This window comes from Thunnus maccoyii, chromosome 10 (genome assembly GCF_910596095.1).
Source record: "Thunnus maccoyii chromosome 10, fThuMac1.1, whole genome shotgun sequence".
Classification (NCBI taxonomy): domain Eukaryota; kingdom Metazoa; phylum Chordata; class Actinopteri; order Scombriformes; family Scombridae; genus Thunnus; species Thunnus maccoyii.
This window is the reverse complement of record NC_056542.1, coordinates 21,262,352-21,282,407: the sequence shown is the minus strand read 5'-3', so window position 1 is coordinate 21,282,407 and position 20,056 is coordinate 21,262,352. Positions and strand designations below refer to the sequence as shown.

At 38.5% G+C, this 20,056-nt stretch overlaps 1 protein-coding gene across 3 annotated transcripts in view; it reads left to right on the top strand.

The window, feature by feature from the left end:
* LOC121905547 (F-actin-uncapping protein LRRC16A-like) overlaps positions 1-20,056 on the top strand; it is a 73,185-nt gene that overhangs the window by 11,213 nt on the left and 41,916 nt on the right. For all 3 annotated transcript variants that reach the window (XM_042423857.1, XM_042423856.1, XM_042423855.1), the window contains exon 3: positions 17,938-17,988. In XM_042423857.1, coding sequence (XP_042279791.1) covers positions 17,938-17,988 — 51 coding nt within the window. The remainder of the gene's footprint in view (positions 1-17,937; positions 17,989-20,056) is intronic.

Sequence of the window (20,056 nt, the reverse complement as noted above, 5' to 3'; positions counted from 1 at the left end):
TAGCAGCCAGTTAGCTTAGCTTAGCATAAAGACTTGAAACAAGGTGAAACAGCTAGCCTGGCTCTGTCTAAAAGTAACAAAATCTACCCACAGATAGAGCCAGGCTAGTGGTTTTCCCCTGTTTCCAGTCTTCATGCTAAGCTAAGCTAACCAGCTATTGGTGGTAAATTCATAGATACTTTATACTATACAGACATGAGAGCGGTATTGATCATCTCATCTTTCTCTCAAGGCAAGAAAGCAAATAAGCAAATTTTCCAAAATGTTAAGCTTTTTATTTAACCATCTGTTTTAGTTGACTAACTTTATTGAAAGTGAAAAAATTCAAAATGTTGGCCTTGGACACTATTTTTTTTTTTTTGTCATTGATCATAATCCAGAGATTTTCAGAACTATCCAATATCAACCTTCTTGTCTGGCAGCAGGGTTTTTTAGATTGACCAAACAGATATGAAAGGAGAACAGCTTGGCTTAGACCTGAAGATCATAGCTCTTTCTGTTGTCCTGCTATCAGTCATGTAGCGTTGTTAATCATTTATAAATCCTTGGCTGCCATTTAAAACTATGGTATCAGATTGTTGTGTTAGTGGCCAATGTCTTCTTGATCTCCTGTTCTAAATAATGTAAAGTATATGGGTGTGTCCTAGTCAGAGATTGTCACTGATATATAATTGCTTTATTTCATCTCATTGTTTGCTTTGTAGGAGTGGCACTAACACTGCACAGATGACACAGTGTGAAACATAGCAGCTACAGCATAATCCTATTTAATTTCCATGACACATCAGTTATACTCATAAGATGCTTATCAATTAAGTTTTGGAGTGTTTAGGGTTTATTTAATGCTTTCAAGATGAAGCAGGTAATTTCACATACAGTCACTCAAACCAATACCTGACCCCAGGATGTCAGCATTGCACATCTTTTTTAAAACTATTGCTTGTAAATCTGAATTGATCCTATTGCCGAAACAGATGTCTTTAAACTACCATAGATTTCTGTTATGGTTGACACATTTATATGTTTTACATTACATTTTAAACACTAATCAGCGACACCATTGTCTTATGTCACACTTAATTAGGGCCTTAGGAATTTCTTGTATTGCAGATATAATGATACAAAATGATGAACTAAGGCCCTAGTTTTATGTTAAGTCACCTATAAACTGTTTGTAAAGAAAGATTTATATAAAAATATATATATAGCTCATATCTGCTAACTGAACGAATGGTGCATCACAGCATGTTTGTAACAAACAGTATAATGCTATGCACTTATATTTCACCAACCAACTATTAAAGCCAAGTTTCATCAGGTCTAGTTTAACTGATGCTCATTTTATTTCTGTTTCTTTTTGACAGGGATTTTTCTTCTTGAGGGTTATGTAATGCATAACTACAGGAAATTGATCCTTGCTTCACTGCCCACACAAGTTGAAAACTGTACTTTTTCTTTCACTCTATTTGTCTTGATTTCGACCTTGACTGTCTTGATACAGCATGGACCAAACATTTCCTGTGGTTTTATCCCTCATAGTCTCACATACTGTATTTACCTCTATGAATAATAATCTCAATTGTCAGTTATATACATATATATAAAAAGTTTGGAATACATATTGATTTTTTTCAGTGGAAATTGTAGCAACAACTCTGTATGTCTCCGTCAGATTCCTCAACCTGTGGTGACTTCTCATTTCACCTCTCACAGCTTGTCCTAACATGACTCTGATGCTGATGAAAGCCTGAAGAGTCTTGCACCATTTTACTGAGAACATATAAATTATTAGTAGGTCAACAGAAAGCATGGCCAATTCTGTGTACCAAAATATTAGTAAGAAACTAAAGAACACTAAAACATTTCTACAGCATTTCTAAAAATATTGGACAAGTTTCTGTGGTAAGAACAATATTTCGTAGTAATCCTGGTCACCTCAGTGAGACTACATTTACTCAGTCCCAAGATGGAAAATGTTTAAGCACCCCTGCTGACATCTGAGAAAAGACCAAAGCCTTGAATCTTATCCAACTTGTCTTTCCTCTATCCTTCTCTTTGACCGCGAGGTCTGTCATTAGTGGCAGTGAGAAAATGGAAGTGACCCAATTCTTTACTCCCAGATGATCACCTGTAATGTCCCCTCATGGGAACCTGCAGTCCACTAGTATCTTTTGTTAGTGGCACTAAAACCTCTGTGTTGTTCATTGATAAAAGACTGTAGTATCCTGCCTTTGCTTTAGGCTGCTGAGGTTTTTGTCATGTGACTACTTTCTATCCAGAAAGGTTTTAGAAATAGCTGTGAATTTATAGCTAAATCTACATTTTAGGCAGTTACCCAAGTTACAGTGAACCCAATCCTGTTGGCGATATATGTATGAATGAATGAATGAAGTTTTTTTTGCTGTCATGCATACACATATGTATATACATTTTCAAAAAATACTACAAAAAGAAATAATGAAAACCAACACAAACAATCACATCTTCAGACCTTCATTGTGTACAACAAAATTCATAAATCACAAACTAAAATCATTTTTCTGCCTAACGCTGGAGAAATCAGAGTAACTGAATAATCCATACCTTCTCCTCCAGGGTTTTATGACAAAGTTAGCACTATTAAACATGTCAAAATTAAGTTTTTGTTGAGCCATTTCATGTAAAATCATCATGGTATGTACAGTACAAAAGAGAATGGGACTCACGTTCTACCTCTTTCAAAGACACAACTCACACAATCTGTTTGCCCTTTGAATATATTGTAGAATTTAGGATAATAATATAATATATTATTTTTTCTGTCATCACAAACTGATAATCTAAGAGTAAAGTTAAAGGTATACTGTGCAAGAATTGTTGGTGGGTATTTGTAAACACACAGCATTCAAAGTTGGCCCCTCATCCCCGGCCCAACGAGAGAGAGAGAGAGAGCAGTGGTGGTTGAGCAAGCTAGAGAGTGCATGAACAGAGCAGTGCTGGCGAGAACAAAGCTGTGAATCAGAGTAATAAAACATTATTTTGTGATTGTTTCACAGCCGTTACGTTCTAAAGCACAAATTAACACACCTACTCTCTGCTCTGCATGTGTGTGTGTGTGTGTGGAGGTCAAACAGACACCAACAGCAGGAGGAGCAGCACACAGCAGAGGAGGGAGACAGGGAAGCACTGAATCAAATAAAAACACAGCGATGTAACCTGGTCGTTATGCTACGAGTCCTGACCTCACACCCTGCGCGCTGTTATTGGCTGGGGGATACACACCCACTGCCCAAAGTTTGATGCCCAGAAGCGTCCCAAACACAGCAAAATAATAAAATACAGGCAGAGCGTGGGGTCTCTACAGATAAATACACCGCCACACACTTCTAGTGGGTCATTAGCGATGATTGAGAGGGATTACTTTTGTGTTTTTAGTAAAATCCTGCATAGTATACTTTTAAAGAGATAGCGTTATGAGAGATAGATTGTACTTTTATATTGATATTGTATTCATTGATAAAAATCTGTAGATATAGTTATAGATATGTTTTCAAAGCAACATGAGAGCTTCAAATCATCAGTGTCCAGGTTGTATAGGTGAAAAATAGGGCAATCATTCAATAGGCCAAGGACAACACTCAAAAATCAAAGACCAAGAGGAAGTACACTGACAAAGAGGAACAACAGTCCACTTCAGACTTTACACTACAAATTTCAACATCACATGACCTGCCTTTGTAAAAGCGATTTGCAAGTGATTTAGTTATGTCATGGTTGTAATCTTTTATCATGGAGCATTAATGATGTTTGTCTACTCTGCTGCAGTACATGCATCTAGTTTTTAAAGACAATTCAATGTATTGTTGGGTTTGCTTATATGTAGTTAGAAGCTATATCATCAATGTTTCAATGGAGAATTAAACATGTTTAAATGCAACATAGTGTTGAAAGCAGACGTCATTTTATTTCTGTTTGGTATTTTTAAAGTATCAGGGAACATCATGACTTGATCTTTCCGTCTGTTTCTTTTCCAGTTTCAGTTATTCAGTGGGTGTTTGTTTTTTTAAGATTTGTGGTAATTGTTCGTCTTGACAAAAACCACAGTGACCTCACAGGGGTCTTCCCTGCTCACATAAATCTATTTTTAGTTTTGCTTTCATTTTTGAGGTTGGGAATCATTTTGTGTATACAGTGTGTATTTAGACCTTTGCTTTAGTGAACATGAACATAGAAATACTGTTCTTTGTCTGTTAGCCCACGAGTTGAAACAGTTATAATGTTGTTGGGCACATAATCATTGTGTCTATTAAATAGTTAACTCTGCTTGAAAGTCCCCTGTGTTTTCTACCATAATGCTGTGGTGATTATGAACATAATTGGGGTGACATTCAGAGCTAACCAGGCAGAAAAATGTGTCAAACAGGTCACTATTTCCCTGCTGAGTACAGACTACAGTGACTGTACAGTCCATTATAGTATTGTCTTTAATGGTCTGTGTTTTGTCAAATGGACAAGGTTAGACTGTTGCAATCACATTATTGGCTGCATTTTTAAAGTGATATTTTTCTTCAGAGGATTAAGTTGAGACAGAAAATGACTGATTTTTCATTTTATGTTGAACAATTCAAATTTGCCCACAACTGATTAAAAACACAGAAGATAAAACATTGTAAGGATGAATGGGGGACTGATGATGGCGTTGCACCAAAATGATTTATCTGGTTAGAACTGCAACAATTAGTAGAATAATTGGTAATTGACTGATTGTTTCAGTCATTTTTCTAGCCAAAAGGCCAAACTTTTGATGATTCTAGCTTCTGAAGTGTGAGAATAATCTGCTTTTGTTTTCTTAAATTATAGTAAACTGAGTATCTCTGTGTTTTAGACTGTAGGTCAGACAAAATAAGACATTTGAAGATGTCGCTGTGAATTGTCATGGGTGTTTTTCACTGTTTTCTGATGTTTTACTGGCCAAACAATAATTGATTATTCATGAAAATAATCAGCAAAGTAATGAAGAATGAAAAGAATGTTTAATTGCATCCTTTAAATTATTAAAAAATGCATGAACTGTTTTCCAGTAGTTCGAATATTCAAGAGCCTTTCTTCATGTCTTAATACTAGTAATTATGGCTGCAACTAATGATTATTTTCATTATTGATTAATCTGAGGTTTATATTCTTAATTGAAAAAAATCCAGCAACATTACATCTCAAAAGAAAAGGTCCGGTATAGAGAATTTTGTCATAGTGTAGTCACATCAATGGGCAATTCACCTCCCTTGCAGTGTATGTGGAAACATGCAAATAGCAACAAAGAAAGATCCCAGTTGTCCCTGGTGGCGTTTAAACCCACCTTGTTGCTGGGAGGCGACAGTGTCAAATATAGTTCAGTCCAGCTGTGAGACATCAGCACTGACACGATTCCTCCCTCACACAGATCAAAATATTGATACATTTAAACATTTAGTGTACCCAGTCTGAAATAATCTCATTAGGTACACTTCTTTGTTTTTCATCCAACAGCACAATGTGTTATCTCCTTACACATTTAAATTGGATGAAAGAAAGTAAAACACACTTCAGTGATTCTACTCAACTTGATGCTGATCTGCTGTGTCACACTGTGACCAATTCGTCCACAGCCGTCGCTCAGAATTGGCTGAATGCAGTTTGAGTTAAGTTTAAGTTAGTCAGGAAACCTAATTTTAGCACACTGCTTCCACCCCATGCTATAATCAGACTTAGCTTTTTTCAGGCCCTTTCTGAGTGGTTTGGTTTCTATAAAGTGCTTGCAGAGACACAGCTGAATGAGCCGGTTAATTAAGGAGAATACTGCATGGAGTTGGTTCTCAGTGTGTATATATGTGTGTGTATTTGTGTGCAACAGTAATTTGATTTCTGTTTCAATATGTGCAACCATTCGAAATACATCCTTGTTTTATATACTGTGTGTAGTGTACATTCCCAGTGTGGCTGTTCCCATAATAAGTGAAAAGGTTGAACATGCTCATTATGTCCTGTAGTCTGTTCACTCACTGTCACATTTTAGTGGCTGAGTATCTATCAGTCTTTGCGTTTTATTACGCTTCACCAAGCCGAACAGGGATTTTTTTTATTGCAAGGCTTTGCATGTTTCAAGCCCACAATGCCCTACAAAAACCTCTCTGGAGAGATATTAACCAGCCATAGTGCCTGGCCTCATGTAAGCCCCGCCCACAGTCATTCATCTTCATTATCTCATAGGTCAGGGTCATTGTCATTCAGACGGGCTTAGCAATATAATTGCCTCAGGTCGTTGGCTTGATAGTTGTGGTTTTTATAATCTCAAAGTATTGACTTCCAATATGTCTGGTTTCAACCTCTAGATGAAATGGACCAATCATTTGTCTTTTTTTTCCATTTCAGTGACAACAATGAATAACTTAGTTCGAGTTTTGTTTAAAAACTTCACATTTCTGCTACACATGAACGTATTGAACTGGTTTGACTGGTCCTGTCCCTAGTGAATCCTGTTTAACCATACTGTGGGAAAAGAGGCTCTTGGCTGTTATAATGGCACAGTGTCTGTCTGCTGTCATTGGGTGTAATTGAATGGGGTTTGTAGGTCACAGCAACAGTCAGCATTGATTGGATGATAACAACATTTGTGCGCCATGTCATAGTAAACAGCCACAAAAACAATCAAATCTAATCAATGTGATGTTTTCTGTCAAAACACTGAAGCCCAAGTGATAAAAATAAGACTAACTGCATAATTTGTCTCCTCTAGAGAGGCTTGCCTGTCATTTTGGTTGCCTCAATGGTGAATGTTTGCTTAAAACCTGTATTTTAATTTGAAGACTGTTTAAACATTGAATTTGAAACCAACTACAGAAACAAGAAGAGACAGGAAGCATGTCTCAAATTGGACAGTTCGTGCTATCTGCCTTCAAGGACTCTGTCACAGCTATCTGGTTATGCACCCATGCAGCTGTTTGTCAGCAAAATTACTACACTGCATATGACTGTCATACGCTTTTCCTGCAAGGGTGGTTTTTATGGTGTCCTTGCAGTTAATGTTGCATCACTGTTTTTATCTTCTTCTTCTGTAAACTGCTAACCTTCATACCTTTTTTTTCTCTATGGTTTTATTTCATTGTACTGTTTTATTTTACTTTTGTCATCATTACATGCAATGCACTGAGCTGATGGTGGGCTCAAATTCCACAGAGTAGACACTCTCATTCACCTGGACCCTTGTGTCTAAGTCATGAGTGTGAATTTGAACAGCAATATATTGATCTGGGTATTGATGTTTTATGACCCCATCATATATAAGACATTTCTACATTTTTTTGCTGATATGTGTGAAACTTGTAGCCTCCCCTTCTCTTTTTTTCAACACCTTGAAAGTTACTTGTTTTCAGGTTTTTCTGTTTTCCTTTTGCTTCTGAAGTGTATAGGGCCTCATTAGGGTCTGTACAGGAAACCGAGTATTAGTCTTATATCATCTACATCTTCTTTTGATCATTTATACTTTGATAATCTTAAGAGGACCTTTGCTTCACTTTGGGGCAAATATCATTCATGATCTAAACCACACTGACTGTGTTTTTATCATTTAAATCAGTGTTCAACATTGTGTGTGTGTGTGTGTGTTTGTATGTGTGTGTAAGTGTGTCATTAGTGCTGACAGATGTTATCTACCCATTCCAGAGGGAAACCGTGGGTAATGCCAACACCAGCCCAGAAAGAAATCCCCCACCCTCCCTCCTCCTTTCTCCCCGCTCTGCCTTTGTGTCTGCTATTCCTTTCTTCTCTCTCTCTCTCTCTCTCTCTCTCTCTGTCATACCTGTGCACAGTATGTCTCTCTCTCCCCTTGACAAAGCACTGTACTCCAGTTTGGGGACATTTTCCACATCAGTTTTCTTTGTTACGTTAATTGTAAAAATAACAATTTGTCCACCTCTACTTTCTTGTTGCTCTCTCGCTCTCTGGCTTTTTTTTCTCTCATCCCTTTGGTCTGAAGCAATATCCTATTTACCCAGAAACCTTGGCTCACCATCACATAGCTACACACACACACACACACACACACACACACACACACACACACCTCCTCCCCATTGTGTCTGGCTGGCATGCTGATGAATGAATGAACCCTTGTGATTATTCCTTATCTCTGTAACCTAAACACACACAGGGTTCTTAGGGGACGCCCTGCAGGCTGACAATGTTCTAAGAGGAACCCCCCTCTATCAGCCCCAACAGCGTCTAGTACCTAAAAACCCTGATATCTATCCAGTGTTGGAGGGCGTCTTGCCAACCTGGACTATAAACTTAATCTTAAAGCACAATCATTTAATCCCACTGCCTGGCCCTTTGAAGCGTCCGTCAGCCTCAGATGTGTTGCGACACATTTAGGAGGTTGACTGAATATTTGATGCTTGTTACTGAGTGATCTAAAGGCAAAGATACAGGCAACATACAGTAGGGATAATGTAAAAGCAAACATGAACTAGTGATGTTGATGGTATTCAATTCCATTTTTGTTTTCAGTCAAAAGACAAATTGCCTCTGAAGGCAAGTTTTATCATCTGCAAAGTCCCCCATATATATCTTAATTTCTCAAGCTCACATTGTTCATGTTTCATTCATTATTCAAACACATTGTACAACTTGCCAACATTTTGTATTCAGACTAAAACCAGCAACAGTAGCATAAAAAAAAAAACTTAACTTAACCATGAAATGTAATATAATCAGACCACATTTATTCATGCCACAGCTCGCCGCAGCTGTGGTCTGATGTGACCAGCCAATCAAATCTGTTCAGGAAGTAGCACCGTCAGCCGCCTTTGTTCCTCACCACACTCATCTCCTCAGCAGTAAAACACATAATGATGAGCAGGGCAGTGATAAAAGAAAATTGATGTCGCTCTCTCAATGCTCTCCTTAGCTGCTAGTGCAGTGTGGGGAGGATATGCGCCTTAGAGAATGGTTTGCTCCCAAAATGTGGAATGTATCCTGACAAAGTGATTAGCTGCTTGGTTCTCTTGAAACCCTTTCCTAGATAAATGTTACAATTTTAAGCATTTTTGCTGCCTAAACAGTGAGTGACTTTTTATTTTTAGATGTTTTTGTTTGGGTTTTTTGTAATCTACAAATATTTAATGGTAAGGTGATGCTATACAATGTCATGAGGCTGCAGACAGACCATCACTCTGTCTGGTGGCTGTTAAGTTTGATACTGTTCTTTAGATGGTTTTTTGGAAGGCTCCAGACTATCATATCATGGGTCCTGTGTTGTCTGAGACTGCAGAAAGAAGACCAGGTTGTGCATCCTGTTAGCTTTTCTACAGCTCTTCTTCTCCGAACTATAAAAAGAATAGTAGATACTCATATTGTGCTATGGTTTTGGGGCAGTGTGGGTCTGCAAACATCACAAGATCAGACCTCAGATGCACTGTCAGCAGCAGCTTGTCTTGGCCATGTAGAATCAATGTATTGTAGAACAAATGATATCTCTGCCTCAGTTTAGTACAGTGGTTAAAAGGCTCTTTTCTTGAACCAGATTCAGTTCAAGTTGGCTGTAGAGCCGATCCCACCGTGGTGATCTTTCCTGCGTCAGCCCTACTGAGTCTCCCTGTGAGGATTCTCACTCTTTCAACGTAGGTAAGTGGTTATCTTTGGCTTCAGAGCCAACTCCCACTGCTGGAGTATGGCAGGAAAATAGAACAGAGTGCTTCCTTTGTAGCTGAAGGGATTGAGGTTTAAATGTTGTGTTCAAGGTTCACAGGATGATTGGATGATTTGATGTATGATGTACAGTTTTGAGATTGGTAGAGGCAGGTTGAAATTGTTCGTAACGTAACTGGCACCTAGATTTCTAATATCTGGAAAAACAATATCTAACACACTGCTTTATGCATATGCCAAATTTTAATGGTTCAATAAATGGCCTTTCAAGAACTTTCATTTGTTTTATCCCTGCTTTGCACATGATGCTGTACAGTGTCTCTGCGCGGTATAATATCCTATTTAACAACAGCCTGGAGAGTCTTGCTCCTCTTTTACACTGAGTTACACCATCCCTGATTATTCAGGGATAAAACCACAGTGTGAGCATGTGCTTCTTCTTCTCTGTTGTCTCTATTGTAACACATGCATATTCATACTGTGTGTACTACAAAAACAAAGCAGAAATACGGCACAGAAACTACTACACTACACTACACTACTAAAAAGAAAAGAAAGAAAACTATTTCACATTACACTTCAAAGTTTGTTAGTATGTTGTGTGATGACTGTACCTCATGTACAGTTTACTTGCCTTCATGGTGCAGTCCACCTGGCATCCAATTTGAGATAAGGAAGACAGAAAGAACAAGACTGCAGGGGAAGAAAAACATACTGAGCATTTTTCTTCCTGCACAGAATGGATTTTTCTGTGCAGTAATGGTTCAATTATCCAATAGTCATACATTCCACAGCACAGAGTCCCACATATTGACTGCATACTGTACTATAATATATAGCTATACTGGTGTAAAATGGATGTCATGGTCCTTTTTTTACCATTTGGAACCTAATCATATATTGCAAATATTTGTTAGGCAATTTAGGGTTAAAGGAGGATGAGGACATGATGATGTGAAGGAGCAAGAACAGAAAAGAGGAGAAGAAGAAGTACAGCATAAGAAGAAGAGAGCAATCCACTGTGTTGAATCCAGGCAGAGCTGATTGATTATAGCATATTAAAAGCTTACATGGGGTCATCCCAAAAGCATTGGTTTAGACAGAGATGGAACTGTTTTTAAACACTTCCCTTCATTCAATATCTTCCCTCCTGATTGGATTTAAGTCTTGGCTCCTTATCAGAAAAAAACAGCACTTTGATTCTGTTAAGTCATTTCACTTGCTTTGCCCTTCCGCCTCCTCTCCTTCTCTGTCTCTCTGGTGTCCACTTTCCTTGGCTCACTCGCTGATCTCTCCCTGTCTCTCTCTCTCTCTCCATCGTTCTCTCTCTCTCTCCCTCTCTTTCACTGTATAGCCCTAAAAATACTCTCCTTTCCACTGTGCTGCGTTGACAATTTGAGTTTGCTGCCAGCGCATCATGACTCATTAATCTTACACCCAGGCACACATGCACATGCAGTACGTCCTGGCATTAGTTATGCAATACAGATTCAGCAGTGGCGTGAGGGGATGAATGTACTTGTGTTTTTTTTTCATTGTGCTGTTGATATTAGGACTGTAACTTTTATTTCCATTAAGAGAAGAAAGAATTAGTTGATTAATTGTGTAAAAATGTACTGCTTGTCTATGGCTTATATGACATTAAACTAAATACAACGGTTTGGACTGTTCATTGGACAAAACAAGTCATCTAAAGACATCACTTTGGGCTTTGGAATATTGTGATCAATGTTTTTCAGAATTTTCTGTCATTTTATAGGGCTTATAGGGCTGCAACTAACTAAGGACCTTTTTCATTATCGATTAATCTGATGATTAGTTTCTCAATTAATCGTTTTGTCTAAAAATGACAGAAAATAGTGAAAAATGCCCCTTATAATTTTCCAGAATCAAAGGGTACATCTTTAAATGTCTTGTTGTGTCCGACTAGCAGTCCGAAAACCAAAGATATTCAGTTTACTATCATGTATGACAGATTGAGGAGAGCCTGGAGAGGTGGAGGTATGCGCTGGAGAGAAGAGGAATGAAAGTCATGTGTTTGTGTGGTGGATGAGTTTAAATACTTGGGATCAGCTGTTCAAAGTAACGGGGAGTGTGGAGGAGAGGTGAAGAAGAGGGTGCAGGAAGGATGGAGTTGGTGGAGAAGAGTGTCAGGAGTAATCTGCGACAGAAAGGTACCAGTGAGAGTGAAAAGGAAGGTTTACAGGAGGGTAGTGAGACCAGCTATGCTGTATGGTTTGTAGGTGGTGGCATTGATGAAAAGACAGGAGATGGAGCTGGAGGTGGCAGAGTTGAAGGTGCTAAGATCTACATTTGGAGTGACGAGGATGGACGGAATTAGGAATGAGTATATTAGAGGGGCCGCTCAGGTTGGACGGTTTGGAGACAAAGCAAGAGAGGCAAGATTGACATGGCTTGGACATGTGCGGAGGAGAGATGCTGGTTATATTGGGAGAAGGACGCTGAGGATGGAGCTGCCAGGCAAGAGGAAAAGAGGAAGGCCAAAGAAGATATTTATAGATATGGTGAGGGAAGACATGCAGGTGGTTGGCACAACAGAAGAAGATGCAGAGGACAGGAAGAGATGGAAACGGATGATCCGCTGTGGCGACCCCAAACGGGAACAGCTGAAAGAAGGTGATCATGTATGACAAAGAAAAAGCCCTAAATAATCACACTTGAGAAACTGAAACCAGCAGATTTTTGGCTTATTTGCTTTAAGATGATAATTCGATGATCAGAATAGTTGCTGATTGATTTTCTGTGAATTGACTTAATGATTAATCGGCTAATTGTTGCAGCTCTAAAAATGTCAAAATGTCCGAGAGTGTTAAATGTCCATTAATTTGCTTGTTTTTTTGCTGACTGTGCAAAACCCCAAAGTGCTCAGATTAAAGCAGTACATGCTCACATTTGAGAAGCTGCAACCAGCTAATGTTTGGCATTTTTGCTCAATAAATAATTAATTTATTATCCAATTTTTCGTAGATTACTTTTATTTAATTCTAATATCATTCAATATTCTGTCAATCGACTGATTGATTCATCAACTGATTATTTTACCACTGAGTTTGCTTTTTGTAAGTATTCAAGCTGCGTCTTTGTTCAAATACATTACAGGTAATGGACAAAGTAGGGGGAAAAAAAATTAAGTACATGAAAAAAGAAAATTTATGTTCATTAATGTTTAAATATCCAGCAAACTGAGTCAGGCATACCTCAGTGTGGTCAAATATTAGAAGCATTTTCCAGCAAGCATTTTGGTGAGTTTATAAGGACCCTGGTTTCACCCAAACTAAAAGTATAGATGCAAAATGGTGAAATAGATCCAAAGAACAGAGCATGAAAGCAGCCCAAGACATGATGGATGAATAAAAGCATTTTTAGGGGAGGGGGGTAGATTTCCTTTGGCTGAGTGCTGCCACAGCTGAATGACTGCAGATGAAACATTGCTCTGTGCTGCTTCAGTTTCTACACAGATTCAGCGTAACTGTAGGCTATCATGAATGCTGTTTGGGGGGGGGGGGGGGGGGGGGTCTGAAAACTCATTGACATTCTCAGGCGAGGCTCGGCACTGCAGCGTGCTACTTTCATGTGTGAGTGAGTGTCTATCAGTGTAGTGTGTGTGTGTGTAGTCACAAATTTGTGTGCAATATGGGCTGAGCTGTTGCCATAGTAACACAATGTGCGTGTGTGAGTGAGTGCACATGAGGGGTGTTTAAACGGGAGGGCGGGGGGTAGTTGGGTTGACAGTTTGACAGAAAAAAAGATAATCTGGGAATCACTGCACACACAACACACACACAAACACGCACACACACACTCAGAAACATACACTTCACAGGTCTTTGTCTATTACTGACACTTTAATAGGGTTCAAGACACTGTCGACTTACTCTCATGATGTTTGTGTGTGTGTGTGTGTGTTTGTGAAGCAGAAACTCTACAGTGTGTACTGAATATTTTCTTAAGTAGCTTTTTATCATTATATTATTATTTATATAAAAATAACCCGAAAAATGTATCAACGAAGTCTCAAATTTTCATAATAAAATTGTTTTGGCTCAGAAAGACCCTAGCAGAGCTGTGTGTGTGTGTGTGTGTGTGTGTGTGTGTGTGTGTGTGTGTGTGTGTGTGTGTGTGAGTGAGTGAGAGAGAGAGTGTAATAGCAGATGCTCTCTCTGGTCTTGTAGACATGCTCCAATGCTGCTGCCATCTGGTTGGCTGAGTGGAGCTGAAGGCGGGATGGCGGCCGCTGTGAAATCATTGGCTGACGGGGAGGCTCAAAGCTTTAAGTCCGAGAGAGAGAGAGAGAGAGAGAGAGAGAGAGAGAGAGAGAGAGAGAGAGAGAGAGAGAAAAGGGCAGATACAAAGGGGGGGGGGGGAGTATGTTACTGTTATGGCTTTGTCCACTCAAAAGGGCAGATGGAAGGAGCACCGCACTGCAGAGGGGCAGTCATGCATTGACAGGAAGAGGATGGGAGGGTGAAAAGCTAAAGGAAAAGGAGGTGGTAAAGAGGTGGTGGCAACATGAATCAGTCTAAAAGTTTAAAGTTGAAGTTTTAAGGTGCACTGAATTCATTTTGGCAGGCAGAAGGACAGAAGTATCCATCTGCTGTTGACTGATTGCTTTCATGCGATCATTGATAAGTAGTGAATGATTTGCTGCCCTCTATTAAGACAGAAAAGGTGAAGCCTCAGTGGTCAGCTCATACCTGCTGTTCACTAGAGTCAGCAGGTTCTTGGTCATCGTTCTTGTGTGTGACGGCAGCTGAAGCTATTCAAGCTCCTGAAAAACCACAAGTACAATAAGAAGAACTGAAGAACTAAAACCGTGACCATGACACACACACACACCCAGGGCTTCCCGCTGCGGAAAATAAAAAGGAAGTTATAGGTGGTCATGCAGTCGAAGACTACTCCAGTTTTCCAACTACAAAGTTCTGCAGCTTAACACTTTTTCTACAAATTGGCTTCATTTTCTTTCACTTCTGAGATAATACAGACAGTAAAAAATGCAACTTTCTACACACTTAGTGGCCACTATTTTGCTATTGCTGTTAATGTAAAATATGATTACAATGGCACCACATCTGAAAGAAACTGTGGCCAAACCTATTAAAATAAGACCCACATTGTAATAAACCAGATTTGTGTATTGATAAAAAACACTCATCTAAAGCAAATGTTTCTTTTAAAGCAAAGCTAGCATAGAAGATTCCCCCACCAGCATACCTGCACATACATACAGTAGTACTATACACATGAAAGCTACCATATAGACGACAGAATAAGAGAAAGTGAGAGGGAGAGTTGAGCATAGCAGTGGTGACTGGTGCTCTTTAGGAGAGGTTATCTTTGGTCACGCAGGCTTGCCTGTCGGTCTCCATCACATCAAACCACACAGAGCCTGCCTGTGGAGCTGAGCCACAGAGGGCTGGAAGATACTGTCATCCTTTTTACCCCCGTCTCTCTTCCTTCTGTTTCTTTTTTTATGTCTTTTCAAAAGATTCTGACAGTTTTTAGACTTGGCTTAATCTTGTTTTTTTTGTGTCCTCTCGTCCTTCCCTGCTCGTCTTTCCTTCCTTGCTCTTGATGCCAGTCATTATTTATCTGCAATATGTTAGTATGCTGTGCTCTCTGTCCATTTCTCTCCTCTGAGCTCTTTCATTTTTATCGTCTGTTCCTCTGACTTTACATCTACTCTCCAGTTTTTTCTCATGTCATTCCTCTCACATCTAATCAATCTTTCTTCTTCCCTCCCCTCTATCTGTTGTCAGTCTCTTACTCCCTTTCTTGCCTTTTCACTCTCCTTCTATGCATATTTTTAATCTACTCTAAACCTAGTTTTTTATTTCTTCATTTTATTCTGATATTCCTTGTTTTCATCCATTTATTTATTTTTTATTTTTTATTCTTTAGCTTCTTCCTCCATCTTTACAGTAAGTTGCAGAATTCAAAACCAGCAGGTCTGAGTCACTTTTGGAGCTGTATCTTTTTTTTTGGTGACATATCAGTTTTATTAAAGAATGCTGTCAAGACAGTGAAAATAGAAACATACTGTAGGAGCTTGCCACAAAGGTAATTTTTAGCCACTTCAATGACTACAATTTTGATAATTGATTGTTTTAAGTAAAAATTCAAAAAATGTATTGGTTCCAGCTTTTTAAAGTGTAAAAATTTGCTGTTTTTCTTTGAGAGTAAAGTAAATATTATTAGATTATGGAACACTTAGGCAAACAAATCACGAAATTTAAATGCATAATATGTAATTTCTTCCGCTATGGGGTCTCTCAATCAAAACAATAACAAAAGATGGAGTGTGATGACGGTGTGAAGTAGCGTGGGATTATGGGAATTGTTGTCTTCATTGTTAAACAACCAGCTTCTCTGGTTTAGGATTACTTCAGTGTTCATTATTCAGGAGGTTTTTACTGGCAGAGGTCTCCAAAACAAATGTACACTGTGATTAAAACTGGTAAAAACAGTGAATAAAGCAGTTTCACATAAAAAATCAGTGTCTCTCTGACACTGTTCCGCGGATAGAAGACATCCAGGAGGGGCTCTGTGTGAGCCGAGCTGCTGCTAACGTTTGCTCAGCTTGTTTCTCTGATAACTTAAGATTCAGACGTCCAATGGCTAAAATCCTTCATCCGGTTAAAGGATATATTTAACAATGACTAAGATCTAAAAAGTTAATCATAAAAATGTGGCTTAAAACTGAATAAAAGTCAATAAAAGTCAAAAAGACACCCACATTATCTTGTAGGTGTATACTCTTTGGCAGACATTATTGTGGCGGACAACCACAATGCTGACGCACGTATACTCTTTGGTAGAGGGGGTATGATGCCATTGACAGGCGACCAATTGAAATGGATTGTTACCTTGATTAAAATTATGGATTTCTCTGGGTTTGAAATTTGTTGGAAACATTTGGGATAATGAAAGTACACAACTGAACAAATTATATAACATAGATCTAGTCATTTTTAGACATTTGAATGCAGAATAGTTACATACTATAGCTTTAAATGTCAACTTGTTGTATCAACTTGGGCTCTCGGAAATTGTCAAAGAGCATTTTTTTCACAATTTCCTTAAAATTTTGAGACCAAACAATGAATCGTTTAATTTACAAAATTATTGACAGATAAATCGATGAAAATAATGAAATGAAAGCATGTGCCTTTACTGACGGAAAAGGGTATTTGTGTTTTCTCTTAAGAAGATAGATGGCAGTGTCCCTCTAATACTTTTAAAGGTCAGCTTGTGGTGTGTGGTGATATTTTTTGACAGGAAAATTACCAGTGTCTTGGCACGTGGAGGCTAAGGCAGCAGCCATGTGTACAGTTAGTGTCATAAGGCCTGAAAAGCCTTGGCTGTCCTGCACATGACATCAGTTTTTAAACAGCCCTTTATAGACACTGAACTTGTTTCACTTTTAAAAGTTAATATTTTTTATGGCAGTGACATTTGTTCCTCTGTTGAATTGTCTTGTCTGTCACAGAGTTTTATACTGTTATGCTGATGTACTAGAGAGACTCAAAGTTTGAGTTATTCAATGTACGCAGCGCTGGAATCTCTCTTAAAATGATGTCTTTGTCTGTATTTACACATTCTTAGTCACATGAGTTGTGCAAATAATCTCTATAACAATATCACATTCTACGGCAGCCATCTCAATAAACCAGCCAAATGACCTTTCAGGGCTGCTCGTCTGGATAGGAATGTCAAGTTTGTGCATTCCAGTTGTGCCTCCTTGAGCTTCGACTTTTCCTTCACAACTCGGCAACAGAAGCAAGTGTAGTCCTCACCATGTGCTCTAACAGTGGAAGTTGTTGTGCAGTTTGGTCAGCAAGCAAAGCTACACAAACAAAAAATCAAGAAAAACACATTGACCCATGATGGCCTCACTCAGACAACGGGTGTTCCAGTAAAAACAAATGTATCATGGCTACATGCAATAAACATCTGGGTGTGTTGTGCTGGTTGATACAGAACATTTATGTAAATGATTTTGTGATAAATGTCTGTTTACATGTTCAAGTAGAGAGGAATGTTTCTCTGCATTGTCATTCCTCTGTTTTTTCTCTACCTTCGTACTGACAGAGCTGTTTCAGAGTCACGAGCCTTTTCATCTTGATGAGTCAACAGGAGAGCTCTTTGTGCTCTGTGTCATTTCCTACTTTTTGTCGTTCAGAGTGTGTATTTACAGCGACAGAGTGTATATTTACAGCTACATACTCATTATTCACTCTGTTCTCTCTTTCTCAGGCTCTTGCATCTCACCGAGCCTACCTCTTGACGGCACGTATTCCCACCAAGGTAAGAGAAGCAACTCTGTCTTAAGTCCGTTTTTGTGCTGCAAAATTAATGGAATTCAACAATTTTTCTAGTAACTACTGTAAAAAACAATATATAGTACCAGTAATAGAGCATTATGTCTGCAAATATTCATCACAAATTCAATGTTGGATGTTACTTAGGAACCTCTTCCTACAGCCCCACACAGTCTTTGAGTTATGACGTGTATACAACAGTTACGTTATGCTTGTGTGTTTTGCATGGCTGATGAGAGTAAACGAGGGTCTAAAAAAGCAACTCTGTGTGCGCCTGGTTGCAGCGCAATTATACAACTGGTTGAGAAGCCTGTTTTCTTTTTAACATGGAACAGTGGTGGCATAATACAGCGCAGATGGCAACTGCATCACCGGCAATGAAACATCTGTCATCATCTCTACCAGCATCATTGTCACTGCTACCACATGAAAACCAGCAGAGCAGTAACACAGTGCAGATGTTCACTAAAACTTTCAACAGCACCAATTCAGCAACTATTTCTATCACTATTGCCATTATAAAACTTCACATCAGACTTATGCCTCTCTGTTTTGAACCCAATGGCAGGGTTTAGCCTGCTAAATTTTAAAAACAGACCTTCAACACATGAAAATCCATGAATGCACTTTAAAGTACAGTGTGTTCAGATAATATATGGAGAAATAAAGTATATTAATAAAGAGAAAAGTTTGTAGACATCTATAGGCTATATATTTTGATATCAGTGTGGTTGGCGTACAGATCATTCAGCTTTAAGTTTCCAGGGCCAGTCTTTCATCAGCAGATAGAATTTCCCGCATTGTAATGAAATTGTAGATGTTCAAATTTGCATTTTTTCTAAGCACTATAAGTACTTTTGTATTGTCATTGGAAAAAGTTGACAAAAACTTGCTTCAAGGACTGTAAATAGAGAAAAATGCCCATCTTGTTTTGATTGATCAGCCCCAAACCCCAAAGATATTCACTTTATTATTGTGTATAACACAATAATAAATTCTCACATTTGAAAAGTTGCAACCACTGAATATTTGGCATTTTTGCTTAAAAAATGACTAAAATGATTATTTGATTATCAAAATAGCTGCTGATATTTGTTTTGTATTTTTTTCCAACCAATGTGTGAATAACTTTGTTTGTAAAATATGCAACATACTGTACTACCAGGCACTTTATTTGATTAGAATTTAATTATTTTCTCTGTTTATGTGAAATGATCACAGGATATAGTTACACTTTATAACCACATACACACACACATACACACACACACTAACCAAAGCACAGATTCATAAAACATAAGTCTGTAAATATGTGTTTTACCAACTGGTGATGCCTTCTGGTAGGAAAGAGCTGCACTTCTCAGTATTTTCTCCAAGTTATGAGATCACATAGCATAATTTCTTGTTCCAGGTCCAGGAAATATTTACTAGCAAGTAGCGCCTCTAGTAGCTGTATTCTTTCCAGTCAATAAGATGCCTGCAGGGACAGTTTTGGTGATTGATTAGTTGCTTGAAAACTGATTTATAGGTTTACTGGGGGTAGGAGAGGCCATAAACATTCAAGTTGACCCTGTTTCACATTAAGTGTTTTTCCAGTATTATGAGCTGCAGGTTTAGGATCTGTTTATTTAGCTGGCTCTGCATCTGGTTTCTGTCGGTGTGATCTCTTCTGACCTGGAGGGATTAGACACCTGCTTTATGAAGAACTAACCTCCACCCCCCTTAAACAACCCTCCTCTCCACTATGAATCCTATTTCTGTCTCACTGTGCTTATACTGTATGTCTCTTTTGCACTTTTTTCTTTTTCTTTGTCTCCTTTTTCTGCATCTCTTCACACTCCTCTGTTTTACTCTCTTCTCCCTACTTTGGATGTTTTGTACTCTTTTCATATTTGCTTGATCAGGACAACATGATAAGTCTTGCTGCAAACTTTTCAGCGTAGTTATTGAACTTTCTTAAGGTGAATCTCGTAAATTTGATTTAGTGACATGGGGTGATGAAGTGTGTAATAGGTCTGTCTATCTTGGATGTGTTTTTTACACACATGAACTAG